Source organism: Colletotrichum abscissum, assembly GCF_030869225.1.
Source record: "Colletotrichum abscissum strain IMI 504890 chromosome Unknown Scaffold_5.1, whole genome shotgun sequence".
Lineage (NCBI taxonomy): Eukaryota > Fungi > Ascomycota > Sordariomycetes > Glomerellales > Glomerellaceae > Colletotrichum > Colletotrichum abscissum.
Window position 1 is genome coordinate 1,239,273 of NW_026850431.1, and position 19,327 is coordinate 1,258,599.

Below are 19,327 nucleotides of genomic sequence, written 5' to 3' on the forward strand. Positions count from 1 at the left end.
ATTGCGCCTTCGCCAGAACGTCAGACTTACTTGAAAAGAAAGAAACCGAAGAACGAAACCCAGATAAAGAGTCTGTTAAAACCCCAGATCCGCAGACCCAACTTCCCCGCGGTGGTGGCTTGTGATGAACCCATGTCACCAACGGGAACGTTGTCGAGTCGCGCAACTAGGCCCCATGTCCATTCTGGTACACGCCCGAGCCCTGAGCGTGGTCATGGTGGCCGTTGCCGAACGTGTTCATCATGGGCATCTGCTGAGAAAACATCATCTGCTGATGATTGTGATTGGCATTGATGGGGTTGAATCCATGGTGGCCGGCGCGCAACATTGGGTTACCCCAGACCGGGTTGAGGTGGTACATGTCAGGCATCGAGTATCCGGTGAAGATGTTGGGGTCCATGTTGATGGCAGTGGTCATTCCAGCCTGGTTCAAGTGAGTGTTGTTGACACCATAGAAGTCAATGCTGGTCATCTTGTGTTCCTGTACACCATTGTTATTTTCCTTTCCTGTGAAAGTTCGACGTGAAAGCTGCTTCGCAGCCGGAGTAGGAGAGGCCATGCTCAGATTCGAGTTCGCGTTCATCGACCGGAGGGGTATACGATTGCGGACGTCGAATCTGCGCACATAGGGGTTAATACACAACATTACTAACATGATGAGAGTTTTCGGGGATGGACCTAGGCTCATCCTTCACCGTAGTCGAAGCTTTGGTGCCTATAATCTGAGTTAGTGGGTGGGCAGGAAGACGAATATAGTACAGAGACTTACCGGCAGCGCTGCCACCTTGGAACACGTCGGAGACGCGATCAGTGACGGTGAAGAACTGGTCGTTAGGACCCCGGTCGGGACCTCCAATTTCCTTGTGAGATTCATCAAGCTCGATCATTCCGGCGTAGCCGAGAGTATCGCTGTCACCATCGGCGGTGCTAGCGATGTCGCTCGTGACATCGAACTTCTCCGAGAGGGACTCGCTGTCGAGCTCCGAAACTTCTTCCTGCTTGTAGAGACCATTCTGGAGCTGCATAGCCAAAGCAGAAGATGCCCGGTGAGCGGCTTCGTCAGCGAGCTCCTCCTTGACAACAACTCCCGAGGCATTGCCATCCTCCTCTGCGGCACCGCTACGTCTCTGACGACGTCTAGACTTCTTGATGACCTGTTTGAGCGATTGAAATAATTAGTAAGATACTGCTCTGCCTCGTAGCATATGCTTTGACTAACCGGGCTTCCCTCAACGGAAGGGGCATCATAGACATCACGAGTTCTCTCGAACTCCAAGTCCAGGTTTGCCACGATCTCCAAGGTGGTGATCGCCTGAGACGAAAGCTCCATCTTGCGAAGCACAGAGGCGTCCTTGCGCTGGTTCCGCTGCTTCTTCTGATCAGGGGTGGCGGCATCAAAGATGCCCATGCCCGGCCAGACGGTTCCCTTGAGTCGAGCAGACTCCAAGTCATCGGGACCCCACTCAATGGCATCATCGGTAGGAGTCGAGGCCGAGGCCAGATCATCGTTGTCACCGTAGTATGTGATGGCCTGCTGCTGGCCAAGAAGTCGACCGGTGGGAGGAGGCGTAAACATGGAGTCATCAGCCTCACGCTTGACAAGGGTCGAACGAGCCTTCTTTCTCTTGAGGGTCTGTCACAGTCAGTACATGAAAAGTTCTTTGCTCGACAGGATGCCTACGAGAGAAGTTCCCTGTCCAGATCGCGAGAAACCTCTCGCCTTTTCATCCTTGGCCTTGAGGCGCTCTGCAAGCATACGCTCGATACCATAGTCCTTGTACCACTTGTCGTAGGTGGCAACTTTGTCCGCGGCGGCGAGATCCTGAGTGGCGCGGATTCTCACGTCGTTTTGAGTCTGAAGATGGCCCTTGGAACTGAGGTGGGTCAGAAGATGGGAGAGGTCGGAGAAGCGCGGGGTGCTCGTGCAGACAAGGCAGACGAGGGGAATTCCAGGACTGCCCGAGGGCTTGGGGTCGTCGGGTGGATTCTTGGAGCTAGGGGCCTTGCCGCTGGCCTTGACAGTGGACGACTTCTCGATCTTGATAGGCTTGAGCTGCTTGTTTCTGGATCCTTTGAGGATCTTGACGGGCATGACATCGTCGGCCTCGTGGGCTGCGACGGCGGCCATGTTCTGTCCAGAGTCAGCATTTGCAGCCTCGATAATTCATGGAGCCAGTCGTAACTGACTAGCCGTCTTTCCATGGTCTGAACAGAGCGAGTGGGATGGAAGACAGGCTTGTCTGCTCGTAGTAACCAAAACACAAAACGAGGGGAGGAAGAGAACGACGGATATTTCGAATATCAGCAGACAGAGGAAGGGCAGCACCCAGCAATGAAAGCCAAGGAGTGAAGTCGAAATGCTCAGTGCAAATGGGAGGTGTCAGTGGAAGCAAAGGGTGGCTGTGATGGGAGGAGGAATGTCGATGATTGGGAACATCCGACGAAAGAACGGATGTATCGACAACGACTGATGTGCCATCCAAGAGGGTGGGCATAGACTCCAGACAGGAAAAGGGATGTACTCACGGCTTGAGCAGCAAGAGCCGCCTGACGTCTAGGAGCCATTTCGGAAAGACGGGAAGAATGATGTTATCCATAGTAACAACAAGCCTGCCGTCCCAAAATGAACGGAGAAGGTACGCTGGTATGAGATCGAAATCTGGCAAGAGGTGGTTCTTGAGGTTCAGGTACTCTTTCCTGCAAAATGAATTCGTCAGTGGCAGAAATTTTGGGGATGAAGGAAGCTGTGACACCGGCTCTTTCTCAACAGTTGGAAACCCTGATGAAGGAGCAGAGGCAAGTCCCGGTCTTGTCACCTGACGTAAAGGGGCAATGTCACTTTGAGGAAGGCATCGGCAATGCGGACCCTCAAGCCTCCGGTATGAACGTGTTGTCGCCGACCATCTGCCCATTGGCCCGGGAGAATGACGGCAATTTGATCCTGAAATTGCCGTGCGATTGGTGACCCCGACCGTGCCGCAACGGACAAGCCTCACTCGCTGGATGAAGGTGAAAGACTTACCAAAGTACCACGGATTGAGCTTAAGTTGAGAGATCAGCTGTTGGTTCCGAAGACCACGGGAAACAGACGGGTTATCGTGTGTATTTGGGTTCTATGAGATTGGCTTCGTTAGTAAGGACTTCTCTCCAAAAACTCGTGGTTCTTCAGGCAATGGCTTACCGTGTGTCCTGAATACAGCCAGAAGACTCTCCGTAGTCGCGTATCTTGCTGAATTTCTGCGCTGATTGATAGATTGTATCACCAATCCAAGGAACTAGATTGCTTCTGTATGGAAAAGTAAGTAAGAGTGAACCAAGACTGTCGATATGTTTGTAGAGGAAAGAAAAAAGAGTTTGAGCCCAGAGAAGAGAAAGGAGAAGAGAAGAGCAGAGAATAGAGCGGGTATAAGAAGCCCAGGGCTGTTGCCCTTCCTCAGCTGTAGGACCAAGAGGGCGGGAGCAGAGACTGGCTCTCGCCATTCCTGGATGAACAGAACTGGCGGGAGCAGAGAATAGCTCTCGCCATCATATGTTGACAGGATAGGCGAGAGCAGAGAGTAGCTCCCGCCGTCTGAAGTCCAAGAAGAACAGCAGAATCAGATCCTAGCTCTCGCCGTCCCAAGTCGGACAAGACTGGCGGGATCAGAAGCTAATTCTCACCGTCTCATATCAAGCGAGATCAGAGACTAGCTCTCGTCGTCCAAATTTGAACAAGGTGGCGAGATCAAAGACTGGCACTTGCCGTCTCAACTTGAACAAGACTGACGGGATCAGAGGCTGGCTCTCGTCGTCTGACCTTGGACAAGACTAGCACTCGCCGTCTCAACTTGAACAACACTAGCAAGATCAAAGACCAGCTCTCGCCATCCCGGGTTGAACAGGACTGGTAGGAGTGTCTTGAACCAAGCATAGCTCCTGAAGCAGGAGCAGAGACGAGCACTCGCTGTCTCTGTGTTGAAGAAAAGAAGCCAAAGTTGGAGCACACTTCAAGGTGGCTTTCGCCTCTTCAACTTGACAGGATATGAAGAAAAGAAAGTCAGGGAATTGTTTTCCAGCACCTGCGCTTGCAAACGTGTCTGAACGAACCACTCAGAATAGACAGTATCACCCACATCGTGAGGAATCTTCAGATGCCCAAGTGTTGAGACGGAAAGGGTATTTGAAGACGAATCATAGAACAGAAAACTTGCGATGAGAACCTTGCTCGGACGGGGCATCTGAGGAATGAACGGTTGGGACGATCAAAGCGTTGCGACGAAAGCGATCGCTCGATGAAAAGTAGACCGTGACGAGAACAACATTTGATGGTGATGTTCACCAGGAAGAACAAGAGCAGTGAGATCAAGGCGAAGGACAATGATTTGCAACAGAAAGAGACAGAAGAGACGGACCAATCTGGAAAGTATTGCGTGAAGGGAAAACAAAGACGGGAACGCAAAAAATGAAGCCAAAGAAGGTGTTCGGTGATGATTTTGACATGAAAATAAACAACACCACGTACCTAGTCCCTGAACTTCCTGAGAAACGGGTGTGGAAGTAGAATCTGGTATTTCAAGTGCTGTTTGTCAATGCGTATCTGCGAATTGCTGAAATTCCCCCGATGGGTAGCGGGAGGAGGATGAGGATGCTGGTCCAGAAGCAGTGCTTGGAACTGGGATTTCGCAAAGGGCGAAGACGATCTGATGATGGTCGTACAGACGAATCTGGGACGGGAAGAAAATACAGATGCGACGGTGTCGTACAAAGGGTGTATTTCGAAAGAAGTGGAAGTGTCGGGACAGTGTTGTAATCGAAAGCAGAGAGGAAGGAATACCTGGACAGGCGACCGAATGAGACGATCAAAGTCCAAGAGAATGGTGTGGTTGTTGGTGAAATCTCCAAGAGTTCGAAGATATCGAGACTTCCGACGGCGTGGAGGAGGAAGATGGGTTTGTTGTGATGGAGGCGGAGGGCGAAGTATGAGAGACGAGAGAAAGGCCGACAGACGCGTGTGGTGGGGCCGCTCGGTGAGCGGGTGGGTGGTCTTCCGGAGTGGAGGGCATCACCACGAAGCTAAGCCTACACCGACGGCAGTGCACGTGACTGGGTGGTTTGATGCCGAAATAGGATATGGGATGAGGGTCGGGCGGTGTGAGAAGTCTTGGTACCTTACAAGGCTTCGAGATGAGGGTTCAGCGGGCGAGCTAGTGAAGCGCTCCAGGCGTATCAGTTCAACCTTGAGGTACCTTAGTGCAGGTGGTACTTCTGGACGAGATGAGGCTATGTTTTCAATGGCCATGAGGTCAGAAGCAACTACATATGCCTAAAGTACATTTGACGAGGATGATATGACACTTGCAACAGATATTTGACTAAGCCTTAGACTGAAGTAGAGCAGTAGGGAGTGTGAATGGAGAGGAACGGGAACTTGTAGATTGATTTACCTTCCAACTTTAAGAACAAGTTGGCGCAACGGTGACTGGACTGACTTGTGTTGTATTATGAGGCTGATGATGGATTGTTTTACGTATCATTAACTTGCTCTCATGGGTATCTTAAGCTTTCAAGTATCCCAGGGGCTATCTCCCAGCAGGTCGTAAATGAGGCTACGTAGACTGTGGACAAGCCGACACTATTGCTCCCTTCTCGACCCGCATTCTCATACCTCTACTACTAAGGCAGGCCACAAGTCTACTTATGTGAACACATATATCGAGAACCAGGCGTCTGAACTTAAGCCATCATCCACCCGCTAACCCTTCCTATATTCCGTCTCGACAGTTCACGACGACTTCCTCCCAAGCACCCGATCAATCGTCGGCTTCGGCATACAATACACCGGATCAACCACCACCGTCCCCGGATACCCCAACAAACTCAACCCCGTCATCCCAAAGCACGTATGCCACACATCAACCGTATTCCCCGGCCGATCCGAAATCCCGCCCAACTCCTGATCCTGACACTTCAGTATGAACGCAACAAGCTTGCCCCGATCAATCCAGTGCGTCCGCCCGATAATCTCCAGACTGCTCAACACCCACCAGCTGTAACACACGTCCTCGTCCTTCTCCGGCCTGCCGTTCAACCCGCCCCCCGCAACCTGCCGCTCGCTGAGCCACCGGCCCAGCTTATCCGCCTCCACGAGGTCCAGACGCCCCGCGATGGCGAGCGCCGCAACGCACGTGAAGATCTGGCCCGAGTGAGACTCGTCGCCCGGGCTGACGCCGTACCCGCCGTCAAAATTCGTGCAGGCGACAATGTGCGCGACGGCCTTGTCGACGTCCACGAGGGAGAGCAGGCCCAAGAGGGAGAGGGCGTTGAAGGCGCCGTACAAGAAGCGCGTGTCCTCCTCGCCCCATTCGTCTCCCGCAAAGGTACCGCTTTCACGGTTCTGGAGGTCCGCAATGACTGGAGATGGCGAGTGTTAGCCCACTGCCCCCAAAACCTGTGACGTAGTGAGAGTGCTTTAATGGACTTACACTTGCCAACCTGCGCCTTCCCTTGACCCTTACCCCTCGCCTCCAACTCATCCAGCGCATCAATCATGACCAGAATCTGAACGGCACTAACAGTGTACAACATATGCGCGTCGTGGCCCGGCGCGGCCCCGAAACCCCCGCTCCCATGCTGACACGAGAGCACGAAATCAATCGTCTCGTCCCGCGGGAGAGCCTCCGGGTGGCCGAGGAGGTGCAGCGCTACCAGGCCCCAGTAGAGGCCGTTGAGGCGCAGGTGCTCCGTCAGCCAGTAGTCGTACTCGTCTTTGCGGGTATCAAGGCTCTGGACGTATTTGACGTGCGCCGCCGTCGCCAGCTTGAGCTCGTCTGGCAGGTTCTCGAACTGGGCCGCCATGACGCCACCCTTTTTCTCTTTTGATTTTCCCCCTTTCGTGTGACTTGATCCGGGCGGTCGTATCTGAGGTAAGATCAGAAAAGATTTATGGAGAATTAAAACCGAACCAAACTTTCTCAATAATACCTAGGCAGGCGTGAGAGGATGGACGAAGTGAGGTTGTTCGCTTAGGTAATGGTGGTGCAGGGCCGGTACGCAGGGTTCTGCCGACTGCCGGACCATGAAGTCCATCTAGTGTGGGGTGACCTCGCCGCCCTCACCGAGGTGTGTAACCCACCCCATGCTTAACGGATCCGAAGGTGACGTCCGTGACGTCTCAAGTATCCGACAACTTCTGGCCGTCTCTTACCTTACCTTACTTGGTGATAGTCTCGCTCACTCTATGCGGTGATGCACCATGACTTTATCTACCTTAGTTACTGTACTTGAAAGGCAGCCAGCTGAATTGCCAACTGGGGTCAACCGGGAGTTGGGTTTAAGGAACTCAACAGTTGAACGAGAGACGGACCTGAGAACCAAGCTCATCTTTAACCTGGGATCGTTAAACAGGATTAGGCTGGATTCTTGGCATCATACTACATCTCCGCCATGCAAACTTACAATCCCCAAAGCACCGCAGCAAGATCGGATTATTTTTCGTGATCCTATCATCTTCCCGAATCCATTCGTGGCAGCTCTTCTAGTAGGCGTGGTGTGTAACAAATAACCACCTCCGCCAAACTGAGGAGGATGATGCTTGGCACGGCTATTGATGGTGGCTGGAACCCGGTCTTGCAGAAACTTGCCGTCCAATAAGTGTTGAAAGACGTACTTGTCCTGGAGAGGTAACGAGATGGCGGAGAAGTACTTTAGGCTCTGGGATCGACGACAAGGAAGGCTTAGAAACGCCCTTCTTTTCCCGATCTCATCTTGGATGGATGAGGATTACGCAAGACCCATCATCAAAAGATCGCAAGTACAGACGGGGTCACCAGAGCCGCCCTTGACGGCACCGTACACAGTAGAAGAAGGTGGCTAGGACTGGGCAGTTGGAAGGAGATGGTGCAGGCTTGATCCTGCGAATAACCTCACACCCCGCCGGGCGAACTATGACATATCGGGCACCCTCCCTTTTGAGATGGCTTGGGCTAGAGCCAGTTCTCCCGAGGAAGAACGCAGCGTTATTGGGCCTGAATCTGCGCACCCAGACTCTAAAGGCGGGTCCTCGCGGGCATAACACAGTATCCGTACGACAATACGTGCCACTTCCATATTGACAGCTGGAGCCATCATCCAGGCTTGTGCCAGGCCAGGAGCAACGGAGGCGAAGCCACGCTGCCACGCTGCCATGTGCGCGTACCAACCCTCTTTTCTGGGTCTTTCCCGTCCGGACACCGTTCGGGGCGTTGTTGACATTTACACATCGTGCCCACACCTGCGGGGCTTTTCCCAGCGTTTGTCGAAGAAACACTACCGAGTTTCAGAGTGATCGATTGTGTGCCTGAACTAAGCTCCTTTCGGACAACGGTGGTGTACGTTGGCATTCAGGCCTGTGCGAACCATGACGCCTGTCAGAGACCAAGTACTTCGTAGGCCCTGAACACAGAGTGCTATTCCCTTTCCATGGTAAGGCTCTGGGAGACTTCGTTCATGTCCTGTCGCTCATGTTGCTAGAGCTGGTGTACGGAAGTTATGGCTGTAAAGCTGCTTTGCGATACGGCACAAGCTAGCTGTATCCTCGACTAGGCTTGAGTCTGGCAACTCATAACCGAGAGAGATCGCCGCGGCAAGTGGGTAACTCATCGTTGATATTTGGCAACCGAACCCGCTATCCGCCCGCGAGGCACTTGACCGCTGACGACACGCCGTGGGCTTGGAGTTGATTATAGTGCTGCGGAAGTTCCCAACTAGAGCAAAAAACGCCTCGGGAAAGTGAATCTGCGAAGATCTCCTATCGAACGTAAGTAATCTCAACCGTCCTCCGTTGTTGATGCCGAGGCCACTTCTCCACGAGAAGCCATACAGCAAACAGTGACTTCCTAGTATTGGCTGAGATAGATACTTGATACCTTGTACACGCTTCCGTTCCGTCGATCTCTAACCACCTTCATTGGCAATGCGGGACTTGGTATCAGTGAGAATGACGACAGCTCTAGCGTAGAGTTCGGCAGAGTTTCTACTTCTTCTGCGCCATGACCCGTCGTCTCGTCCCTCTGGATAACTTTGCTCAAAATAAGCCCTCTGACCAAAGAGAGTGCACGTTTTCGGCACAATCTTTTGAGATAAGGCTTAAGCCGGCACGTTGCGGCAACACTTGACGTGCTCGGTTCGAAACGAAAGCCAGAATACGTGCATTGGTTGGTTGCCAACCAGTCCGAGGCTTACGACTTGGGAGGCGATGATATGCTAGATGGCTTCGTGTTGCCTGTGCTTTGCAGATGGACACGCAGTAGCGCGACTCCTTGCCGTCAAATCAGTGGGCGGCCGGCAAGCTTCTTGTCTTCTTGTCTTCTTGTCTGGCCAGGGAGGCAAGTTGAGCGAATCGAGCCGAGCTCACCGTTGGACGGAGTAAGGGGATCTTCGACTCGGGCTTCCAAACACTCTGGAAGGGTCTGAACGTGCAGAAGAAACGCACAGAGTGCGTCGGTAGCGTGCTGGCTGCGTCGCGACTTGTCACATCATGCCAGATCAGTCTGTTGCTCCGTTCTCTGTCGGCACCGCCTAGCCTCGTCTTGCAAGTGTACATACTGTCGCGGTGTTCTGACCACGTGGTGCTCCATATTACGGGTTTGCTTCAGGCTTCATCCCCTCCCTCACATTTGAGGTAACCCGCTCGTGGTCAGTCACCTGAAGTTGCGGAGCGCCTATCGGACTTCGGAGGTGCCGTCATCACGACATATAACGGCGCACAGCTTGATGCCCGAGCGGCGGGACCACAGACGGCCGTACTGCTGCGGAGGCACTGACCGTCTTGGTATTGCCAATTAACGTATCCCGAGATAGACGACTAGAAAGATGACCGGTTCTAAGGGGTGACCGCAAGTTGTGTCATGAGGTAATGCAACGCTTAAAGCTTACATGGACGGCCGCAAGCAGGAAGCACCCCTGGCGTTGCTCACATTCCAGGCGATGCAAAACGTGGCAATCCTAGAATTGACTGCGTTTCAAGAGTCTGGCCTCCTGGCAGTCCAGTGGGCAATGTCCTCCAAGAGTCGAGTTGGATAGGGTATTCATTCAATGCCTTGGCATGGGACACCTGAGGAGCCGACTCCCAGCGAGATCCCTTTCAGCTTGGTGTTTTTAAATCATCTGCAAAAGGCAGAGAACAGACTCCGTCATCGCCATCGGAGCAAGTTTACTTCATTGGCCGGGATCGTGTTGGGTGCTGAGTCTGAGTATACCGCTTGCGAATACGAATCGTGACACGGACGAAGAGATCACCGATAGGGTTGGGATATGTATTCCCTTTTTAGTACAAACAATGCGCCCAAGCTGGTGGTCGCTATTAACGAACGACTTGTTGGTTGTCGCGAGTCCACAAAGAAGGCACTTGTAAAGGCGACCTGATGGTGAGGCTGGCATGGTTGACTCTGCGATCCAAGACGGCTCGTCCAGAATGGTGCTTGGCAGGTATGGCTTCCCAATAGCTTGAGCAATGTCAATGTCAAACAGACGTGCGCTGCCCAAATCGACACTACAGGAGGACCGGACCACGATCTGTGCGCGGCGACTGGCGGATGAGACTGGCAAGCGGCAAGCCGTTGGCCATGTTCGTTGTTGGTCGACTAAGGCTGTTGATGCAACTAGGCCGCAAGCAGCCACGGTTCTTCGGACGTCTTTGGTGGCAGAAGACCGCTTGAGGTAATTGCAGTGCTGAGGGATAATGGATGGAGCAAGGAGGCAGATTGAAGAATGTATCGGTTTCAATGGCCAGAGCCGCATTGAGGCCTAACCGGCAACGGACGGCACCAATGCGCCAGGGTAGACACGCACGCCGTATCCGTAGAAGCCGACATGGGCGACATGGTAATTAAAGAGAGTTGAGCAACAAGATGAGGGTATTCCAATACGTCGTGTTGAATATGGCAAGGAAAGGTAGCATAGGTCCAACACGAGGTGGTGGCTAGCGCAGCAAATGATGTTAGTGTTTAGTTGGAGCAAGGTACCTAAGCCGCAAATGAAGTGTGATGCGGTGTCAGGCCATTGCGAGAGGGAATCTCAGAAGTCCAGGACATTCAGGAATCAGCACAGCCCGAGGCCCCCACAGCGACCTGCCCAACGTTCTCACCTGGTGCTTGTCGGGATTGACACCACCAGACCAATTGGCAACTACGGCCGGAGTGCCCTCTCTCCCTCTCGTGCCGCGTTGTGTCCCCCATTCTTTCCTCCAAGTTCCCCGCCGGGCATCAAGACTCGAATGGAAGGCGATGCCTGTCACCGGGCAGTTACCACCACCCCGGCCCTCTTGCCTTCCTCCGCCAGGTCTCGTTCAGGGTCGGATCCACACCGGGCCATGGCTCCTTCCTGCCAGTGACAGATTTCCCGAGTCCCCCCCCTCTTAGGTACTGCGTATGTAAATACGCCTCTTTTCGGACGTCTCTCACCACTGTCTGAGGTAACGGCTTGTGACTCCACAGTCTCTCCTCTATTTTTTGCAGGCAGGAGCTCGACGAAAGCAAGCGCCGCGCCTTCCTTCTGAGGTTGGTAGGGTCTTCCCCCCATGTAGCTGTACCTTACAGATCCTGTGCTTGGCTCCCGGTTCCAGGTACAGGCACGGACATAGACAGGCCTCACGCTGGGCTGGCTACCACCCTCTCCCTTTGGTAAGGTAGGTAAGGTACCTCGGGCACTCCAGGTCTGTAGGGGAACTGTTAGTTTGCAACTTTGTACCCATCAATCAATCCTTGGCCTAAGGTACCAACATCTATGTTCCTTTCTTTCTTTCTTTCCTCTCCCAGTCATTCTGCCCGTTATTCATGTTCAATAATGATTGAAACTTCCTTCACATCCAACCTTTTTCAGCCACCTGGCTGTTCTTATACGGGAACACAATAGGGAACAACCCAGAACAAGTCAAGACAAACCCGCATCCTTGGTTCAATCGTCCCCAAGCTTGCAATGCCCATCCCATACCTAGTTGCATCAGCCTCCTTTCACACGCCCCGACCTCTCCAACACGGGCGGGCTGCTTTCACCTAATAGCTAGCCATACTGTACTTATCTCAAGGAGCCTTGCTTTGTACCTGACCTCACCTTACCTTACCTCACAGGGACTGTTTGGTTACCAACCTACCTGGTACCTTACCCCCCCCCCCCCCTTCTTCCCTACCTACTTTCACTCTCACACACCATCTCTCTCAGGTACCATCTCAACTCCATCTTTCATTCACTCACACATAGTCACTCACTCACACTCTCATCCTTCATCTCCCTCTTCCTCTCTATACTACATTGCACACTTTCATCACCCGCCCGCGCCTTAGGTTATGTTAGGTTAGGTGATCTATCTCTATTTCCTCAATCGCCCACCTACCACAGATTTCCATTCCTTAGCCTGTCTCCCCCATCTGGCACTTTACCCCTTCCACCTCCTGATATCCCCGACAGATGCGTGATCCGTCTGGTCCCAGTGCGCGCACCGAAACAGTCGGCCCTCCTGCGGCAGAGAACGAATCAGGATAGGGACCGTTTCTGGGCCTCCTTGCCCGTCCCATCTCAACCTATCCCATCTCATCCCGATCCTGATTCTGATCCTGTCCTGTGCCCTGTGTGTGCCTGTCTCCCCGTCGCACGTCGCACTACTCTCTCTACTCGCCGCACCAGTACATACACACAGTCTCTCTACCGATACCACTATTACCACTACGAATACTTCGTGCAGCTTGAGCCCTGAGGTAGCCCATGCAGGCCTGGTGCTCTCTCTGGAGTCTGCCTCACCTCATCCACCTCACCTTACTTACCCCGGGCCGCTGGATTCGTACCGTACGGATCCCCAAGCTGGGTGGCCCTGACCTGATTGAGGAGCTCCTGCGCTGCCTCTCTGCTGCCACCACCCATCGCCGCCCGCCCACCAACGCCTTGTCTGTGTCGCCGCGCCCTCTGGGTATCATCCTTGACCGGGCCCCCAAAATCTCCTATTTCATTCAGCTACCCGGGGAATAAAAAAAAGAGAGAGGCACATTATTAATTTCCTACCATGGGCCGGAAGCATGCACCACAGCCGCTGACGCTGTCTGAATCTCAAGCCTCCTCCGACCAGCCTGAAGACGTGCCGCGCTCTGCTGAAACCCTCGCCTCTGCCGTTCCTCCAAGCGCTGGCTCTAAATCGCAATCCTCTCCCAGATCTCCGCGCTCTCCCTTTAGGTTCACTCCGAAAAGGCCCAGCGCAAGTGGCAAGCAGTCTCTTCAGTTGACCGACGAGCATCGAAACTTTCAAGACCAGGACGACGACCAAGACCTCGAACAGTATCAAGCCATCTCCTCCGCCCTCCACCGCGCCTCCGAAGACACGCCCCCTCGCCAGCATCATCAGCACAACCCCATCAGCCCTCGTCAACAACAGCACCGCCCCGACGAGCCATCCCGAAGACCCTCCAAAGCCGCCGGCTTTTTCTTCAATTTCACAAAGTCTGCCAACAAATCGTCCCATTCTCTCGTCTCCCCCGCGCAGTCGCCCTCACACCCTCAGCGCCAGCACCAGCAACACCAACAGAGCCCGATCCAGTACCCTGACTCGAGAGGCGAAAGTATGTCGAGGGGCCCCGACAATGCTCCTCCCATGAGCAACCAACCCACCCAACCTTTAGGTACGAGGATAACTTTCCTTCTTGAGACCGTAGTGTCCACTGCCTGTGCAGCTGGGGCCCACTACCTGATCCATCCCCCGTTTCGCCTATCGTGAGACCATTTCTTCAGTCGCTGACCCGTATGCCATTTCACCAGCAGATCCGTCCTATGCTGAGCACTCCGTCCAAAAGCCCGCACCCACCCTGCCGTCCCGCTCCGACGTATCTTTAGCCTCTGCTGCCGACTACGATACTTCTCCCGCCCAACCCTCCTCGTCCAAGAAGTCCAAATCGAAGCCATTTGGTCTTCTAAGCCGCAGCAAGTCGCTTCGCGACAAGGACGGCTCAAGCTCTCGAGACAAGCAACCCAGCCCGGTGCCCGTATCGATTGTCGAACCCGAACCGTCGCACACCTCGACGAGCCGTAACCACTCGCTCAACAATACCAGCACTGGACCCGAAAGGTCTGCCAGAGAAATGGTGAACTCTACCGGGCGGAATCGCTCGGAAGACCGCGCGTCGCCCCGGGAAATGAGCCACAAGGACAATCATAGGGAAAAGGACCACCACCCTCGGCAAAACTCGTCTTCACAAAATGGTGGCTTTTTCGGAGGACTGAAGAGTGGCAGAGACATTATTAGCAACCGGTTATTCGGCAAGGGTGGCCGTAGTGGAAGCACGACGGAGAGGGAGCCTGTCATCGACGATGAGCACTACACGCTCAAGACAATCAATCTGCCTCTGGTCGAGCAGACGCGTCGCACACGCATCTCGAAGCGCTTGGAGGATTCAAGAGACAAGACGGAGTTTTGGATGCCCGCTTTCCCGTGGCGCGCGATCGACTACTTGAACTATAAGGGCTGTGATGTGGAAGGCTTGTACCGTGTGCCTGGCAGCGGGCCGCAGATCAAGAAATGGCAGAGGAAGTTTGACGAAGGTTTGTTCATCACACGTGCGTACGCAAAGCTGGCGCCAAGCTAACCATCTCTTTCTAGAGTACGATGTAAACCTCTTCGAACAGCCGGACCTCTACGACATCAACATCATAGGCTCCATGCTCAAGGCTTGGCTGAGAGAGCTTCCCGATGAGCTATTCCCTAAGGCGGCCCAGGAACGAGTTGCGAGAGAATGCGCCGGCTACGAAACCGTGCCCCCACTATTGGTCGAAGAGCTGTCGAACCTCTCGCCATTCAACTACTACCTTCTTTTCGCAATCACCTGCCACCTCAGTTTGCTCCTGGCGCATTCCGACAAGAATAAGATGGACTTTAGGAATCTCTGCATTTGCTTCCAGCCATGCATGAAGATTGACGCATTCTGTTTCAGATTCTTGGTCTGCGACTGGCGCGACTGCTGGAAGGGCTGCAAGAACGAGGCAAAGTTCATTGAGCAGGAATATCAACTATTCGATCAGCCACCCCCAAAAGGCCTCTCGGAACCGCGCAAGCCGTCTCGTGAGACGAGCGAGGAGCCTGCGGCCCCCGTAGCGCAGGAAGAACCCGCTCCTGTGACGTTGGACGATCGCGCGGCATCGTTTTCGGAAAGCAGTAAGCAGTCCAGCGTTGTCACTGAGCAGCAGACCAAGGAGAAAGACAGACGGCTAAAAAAAAAGCCCATCCAACTTTCTGAGTCAAACGGCAGCGTCGCATCCAACTCGACGATGGGTACGACGCTGACGATTGACAGCGGCCGTGAGCCACGGGGCTCGAATGACTTGCGGCCCTTGTCACCCATCAAACCCCTTTCACCACTCGGCTTCTAAAACACCATTTTGAGTATCCTTTAGTTTCTTTCTTCCTCGAATACCCAGGCGGAACTCGTGTGTACAGGGAACACTTTAGCATCACCAACAACAACATCACTGACGACATCACGCCACTGACGACTTCCGTTCTTCCTCCTCCGAGCAACTCTCCCTGCCCCGGTCCTGTGCCAAGCCTATATCGGATGTCACCAAAAGTCATGGCATGAACGGATGACTTTGAACAACAGACCGGGTATCTCTTCATTTGCGACACAGCATTATGCTATTTGGTATACCCCCAGGGCATCGAACCGTATCACAAAAGCCGTCGATTTTACCGTTTTCAGGAAACTGCGTTGGCCGAGCTTTCATCGACATGCAGGTTCTTGAGCAACCAGAGCTAGATCAAGTGTGGCAATCACTAGTAGTAGCTCTAGGTTTGGGTACCTAATTTTTTCCTTCCTTGTTTTCCTTTGGTGAGGTGCCGCGGATATAGCGTGGTTTGGTCTTTAGTAGCATCGTAGGAATTGGGTGAGCGAGGAGCATTCACGAGATGCTGGATGGGGGACGGGTGACGATTCATAGGGCCACGAACAACATGACTGCAGGGGTCGGTGGAATCTCTGTACAATATAGGACTCTTGTATGTAGGACAAAGGGGATGCGCGCGGCGACAGCCACGTCATATGCTCCCCCATTTTGCAAAACGAAATCGGAGGGCGAGTTCACAGCAAGACTTGACGGCTTGTAGTAACGTGAGTTGTGGCGGGCCGAATCTTGGGCCACAAAGCGCCTCCATTTGCTTTTTGAGATACCGATGCCCTCTTCCTGTAGACAAAATATGCCGAGACATGATTTTTTACCACCATATGAACGCCGTAACCATGTGCCGAAACCCGAAGCATTACATATTCCGCATCCCACGCTTTCCTCTCGCTCGTCTCCTTTACCGCTTCTCCCGCTTCTCGCCGGCCTCGCGCTGGTTCTTTCTCATTTTTCTCTCGTTGCGCTTGATCCTCTCCATTCTTTCCCTCCGCTTGTCGCCCTGCCAGGTGGTGCCCTCCTTGCGCTTCGCCTCCTCCTTGGGATCGACCTCGACGAGCCAGTCGTCCTCGCCCTTCTTGTTCATGCCCTTGTAACCCCACTTGGCGCGCCACTCCTTGGTGTCCTCGTCAAAGACGAGGTTGCGGCGCTGCTCGCGCGTCTTGGGCTTGATTCCGCGCTTGGCGGCGAAGCGCTCCCATTTGGTGGGCTCCTTGGCCACCGGCACGGGCTTCTCGCGCGGGAGAGGGGTCGAGGGGTCCGGGAGGGAGAGGAGGACGCCCTCGGGGGTGCTCTGGAGGGGGCAGGTGGTGAGGAGCTGGTTGATGAGGGCCTGGGCACCGTCGCGGGCGGTGGCGGCGAGGGAGTCTTCGATGGCGGACTTGTCGAGCTCGAGGGGGTTGGGGTCGTTGGCCAGGAGCAGGCCGAGGTCGAAGTTGTAGGGCGTCGGCTTGTTGACTGCGACGGGCAGCTTGGGGCGCGAGATGGGGAGCGCCATTTTGTGTGTATCGTGTTTCCTCCTCGGATCGGTGAAATGTCTTTTCTGTGGGTTTGCACTTGGGTTTCCCTGTCGAAGGGGTTGAATGTGGTAGTTGTCTTATCCGGCGGTTGCGCAGCGTACTGGAAGGTGGGATACTCTAGAACTTTTTTTCCTTTGGCTGGCTGGGTTTAGGAAATTTCGACGGGCGATAGCGATAAGAATCGGAACAACTGACACCGCCACGCCGGCTATCGACGCAGCCAATCAACGCCGTAAATTGGCCGGTGCACCTTGTTCCCCAGTTCGCTGGGTGCTGCCAGGGGGTGTGGCTTTAACGTCCCGAGAATTTACCATCGAACTTTTTGGGGAGAGCTTCCCAATCGCACGACGAACCAGCAAAACTGCAAGGGCGAAGTTGCGTCGGACGGAAAAACGAAACGCTGGCCGGCATTCATTCGAATGGCATCATAACAAACCAGAGCGGATACCCACCCTACCGATAATCGACTCAGGAAACCGGCGTCCTTTTCTTCCCCCAGCAATTGCACACAATGGCTTCCGCAGCGAACTGCGCGCGGTGCCTCACCAGGCCCACGACCGCCGCCGCAACAGCCCCCCGAATCCTCTCGCAGCGCATCGTCCCCGTCATCACCGCATATGCCGGCGCCTCCGCGGCCCCCTTCTCGACATCGTCTGCCGACGCCGCTCCGCGCACTCTCAAGATGATTGGAAAGCACATCCGTCGCGGCAAGATCAACCAGAACTCCAAGAAGAAGAGGGACAACGTCAGGGTCAAGAAGCCGGCCCCCGGCGAGAGAAAGGCGTTCCGCAAGCGCATCACGCTGAGCAACAACAACGCCCTGGCCGTCGAGGGTCTCAAGGAGATCACCAACAAGACGCTGGCCGCGGCGGAGAGCAAGGGGTCCGTCGTCGGGCTGCCGGATAAGCTGGTCGATCAGCTCCGGACGCTCGAGGCGTTCAAGACGACGCAGAACTGGGGCCTGTTCCGGAGGCCGCATATGCTGGTCAGGGAGGAGACTGTCAAGCTCGCGAACCGGCTAGATGCTGCCGTCAAGGAGAAGCAGACATTGAGATTGGCATTGACGGGCGGCAAGATTGCAGGAAAGAGCATGCTGTTGCTGCAGGCCATGGCTCACTCGCTGATGAACAACTGGGTGGTCATTAACATCCCCGAAGGTACTTATCTTCTTCTCTCACAACTTGAGGGCATGTTTTGCGAAGCGTCCATCACTGACCAAGTAAACCAGGCCAAGACCTCACCAACTCCAACGCGGACTACAGCCCCGTGCCCAACACCAAGCCCCTCCAGTTCTACCAGCCCATCTACACCTTCAACCTCCTCCAGACCATCGTCAAGACCAGCGGCCCCGTCCTGGAGCAGTACAAGATCTCAAAGGAGTACCCCGAGCTCCTCCACGTCCCCAAGGACGGCACCCTCCTCGACATCGCCACCGCCGCAAAGGAACCCGAGTTCGCCTGGCCCGCCTTCCAGGCCCTCTGGCACGAGCTCACCACCAACCCCGCGGGCCCCCCCGTCCTCCTCGCCCTCGACGGCCTCTCCCACATCATGAAGATCTCGGCCTACCGCGACCCGGCCTACAACCTCGTCCACGCCCACGACCTCACCCTCGTCCGCCTCTTCGCCGACGCCCTCGCGGGCAAGACCCCGCTCGCCAACGGCGGCGCCGTCATCGCTGCCACCTCGCGCAGCAACGCGCCCCGCTCCCCGTCCATGGAACTCGCACTCGCGCAGTCCGCCGCCGCCGCCGCGGACCAGTTCGTCCCCACGCCCGACCCGTACCTCAAGGGCTACGACGACCGCGTCTACGAGGCCGTCCGCGGCGTCGAGACCCTCGACGTCAGCGGCATCAGCCGCCAGGAGGCCCGCGCCGTCATGGAGTACTGGGCTGCCAGCGGTCTCATGCGCTCGCGCATCGACGAGTCGTCCGTCGCGGAGAAGTGGACTCTTGCTGGCGGCGGTGTCCTCGGCGAGTTGGAGCGGGCGAGCTTGCTCAACACGCGCGTGTTGCAGTACTAAATCAGGGATTCTCTGTCCTGTCCAAGAAGGGGAGACTGAGGGAGAGAGAGCAAAACGGTGTAAAGAGAGAGAACGTGTATACATGTACTAGTGTACCAAGAGATGCCTACTTGTAGAAGGGGGGGGGGGGGGGGGTAACAAAATTTTGTATTATACAACCATATCATCCAAATTTCATGGGAATTCCAATCTGTTATAACAATGTCTAAAATACCAGAAAAAGTGCGGAATCAGGCCAGAATCGGTCACATGTAGAAACGAGAGACATCTGATGCTAGTTGTTCATTATTTTTTATTTCCATCTCGGACGGGACTGGACAGCTAGTCCGCTCGCAAGCGCTCCGCCAGAATGTTCTTCCTTCTCCTTGGTCTCCTTCATCTTCCTCGACAACGTCAAAACCAAA

The 19,327-nt window shown here is 54.5% G+C and overlaps 6 protein-coding genes across 6 annotated transcripts; 2 read left to right on the plus strand and 4 right to left on the minus strand.

The window, feature by feature from the left end:
- Positions 1-166: 166 nt before the first annotated feature.
- Positions 167-2,565, minus strand: CABS01_02911 (uncharacterized protein; the record flags this gene model as incomplete). Its single annotated transcript, XM_060536289.1, has 6 exons — positions 167-617; positions 679-715; positions 770-1,154; positions 1,220-1,633; positions 1,682-2,131; positions 2,527-2,565. 6 exons carry the CDS (start codon positions 2,563-2,565, stop codon positions 167-169), a joined length of 1,776 nt encoding a protein of 591 aa, XP_060394201.1.
- A 3,196-nt stretch (positions 2,566-5,761) lies between these two features.
- Positions 5,762-6,834, minus strand: CABS01_02912 (prenyltransferase and squalene oxidase; the record flags this gene model as incomplete). Its single annotated transcript, XM_060536290.1, has 2 exons — positions 5,762-6,390; positions 6,462-6,834. The coding sequence occupies 2 exons, from the start codon at positions 6,832-6,834 to the stop codon at positions 5,762-5,764; spliced, it is 1,002 nt and encodes a 333-aa protein (XP_060394202.1).
- A 484-nt stretch (positions 6,835-7,318) lies between these two features.
- CABS01_02913 (uncharacterized protein) lies at positions 7,319-8,163 on the minus strand (the record flags this gene model as incomplete). The annotated part of the gene is made up of 3 exons (XM_060536291.1): positions 7,319-7,366; positions 7,435-7,723; positions 7,928-8,163. 3 exons carry the CDS (start codon positions 8,161-8,163, stop codon positions 7,319-7,321), a joined length of 573 nt encoding a protein of 190 aa, XP_060394203.1.
- Positions 8,164-13,009: 4,846 nt separating this feature from the next.
- Positions 13,010-15,569, plus strand: CABS01_02914 (RhoGAP domain-containing protein; the record flags this gene model as incomplete). The annotated part of the gene is made up of 4 exons (XM_060536292.1): positions 13,010-13,619; positions 13,756-14,535; positions 14,594-15,289; positions 15,385-15,569. The coding sequence occupies 4 exons, from the start codon at positions 13,010-13,012 to the stop codon at positions 15,567-15,569; spliced, it is 2,271 nt and encodes a 756-aa protein (XP_060394204.1).
- A 719-nt stretch (positions 15,570-16,288) lies between these two features.
- On the minus strand, positions 16,289-16,882 carry CABS01_02915 (ribosome biogenesis regulatory protein; the record flags this gene model as incomplete). Its single annotated transcript, XM_060536293.1, has 1 exon — positions 16,289-16,882. One exon carries the CDS (start codon positions 16,880-16,882, stop codon positions 16,289-16,291), a length of 594 nt encoding a protein of 197 aa, XP_060394205.1.
- A 533-nt stretch (positions 16,883-17,415) lies between these two features.
- CABS01_02916 (uncharacterized protein) lies at positions 17,416-18,923 on the plus strand (the record flags this gene model as incomplete). Its single annotated transcript, XM_060536294.1, has 2 exons — positions 17,416-18,061; positions 18,133-18,923. The coding sequence occupies 2 exons, from the start codon at positions 17,416-17,418 to the stop codon at positions 18,921-18,923; spliced, it is 1,437 nt and encodes a 478-aa protein (XP_060394206.1).
- Positions 18,924-19,327: the final 404 nt, after the last annotated feature.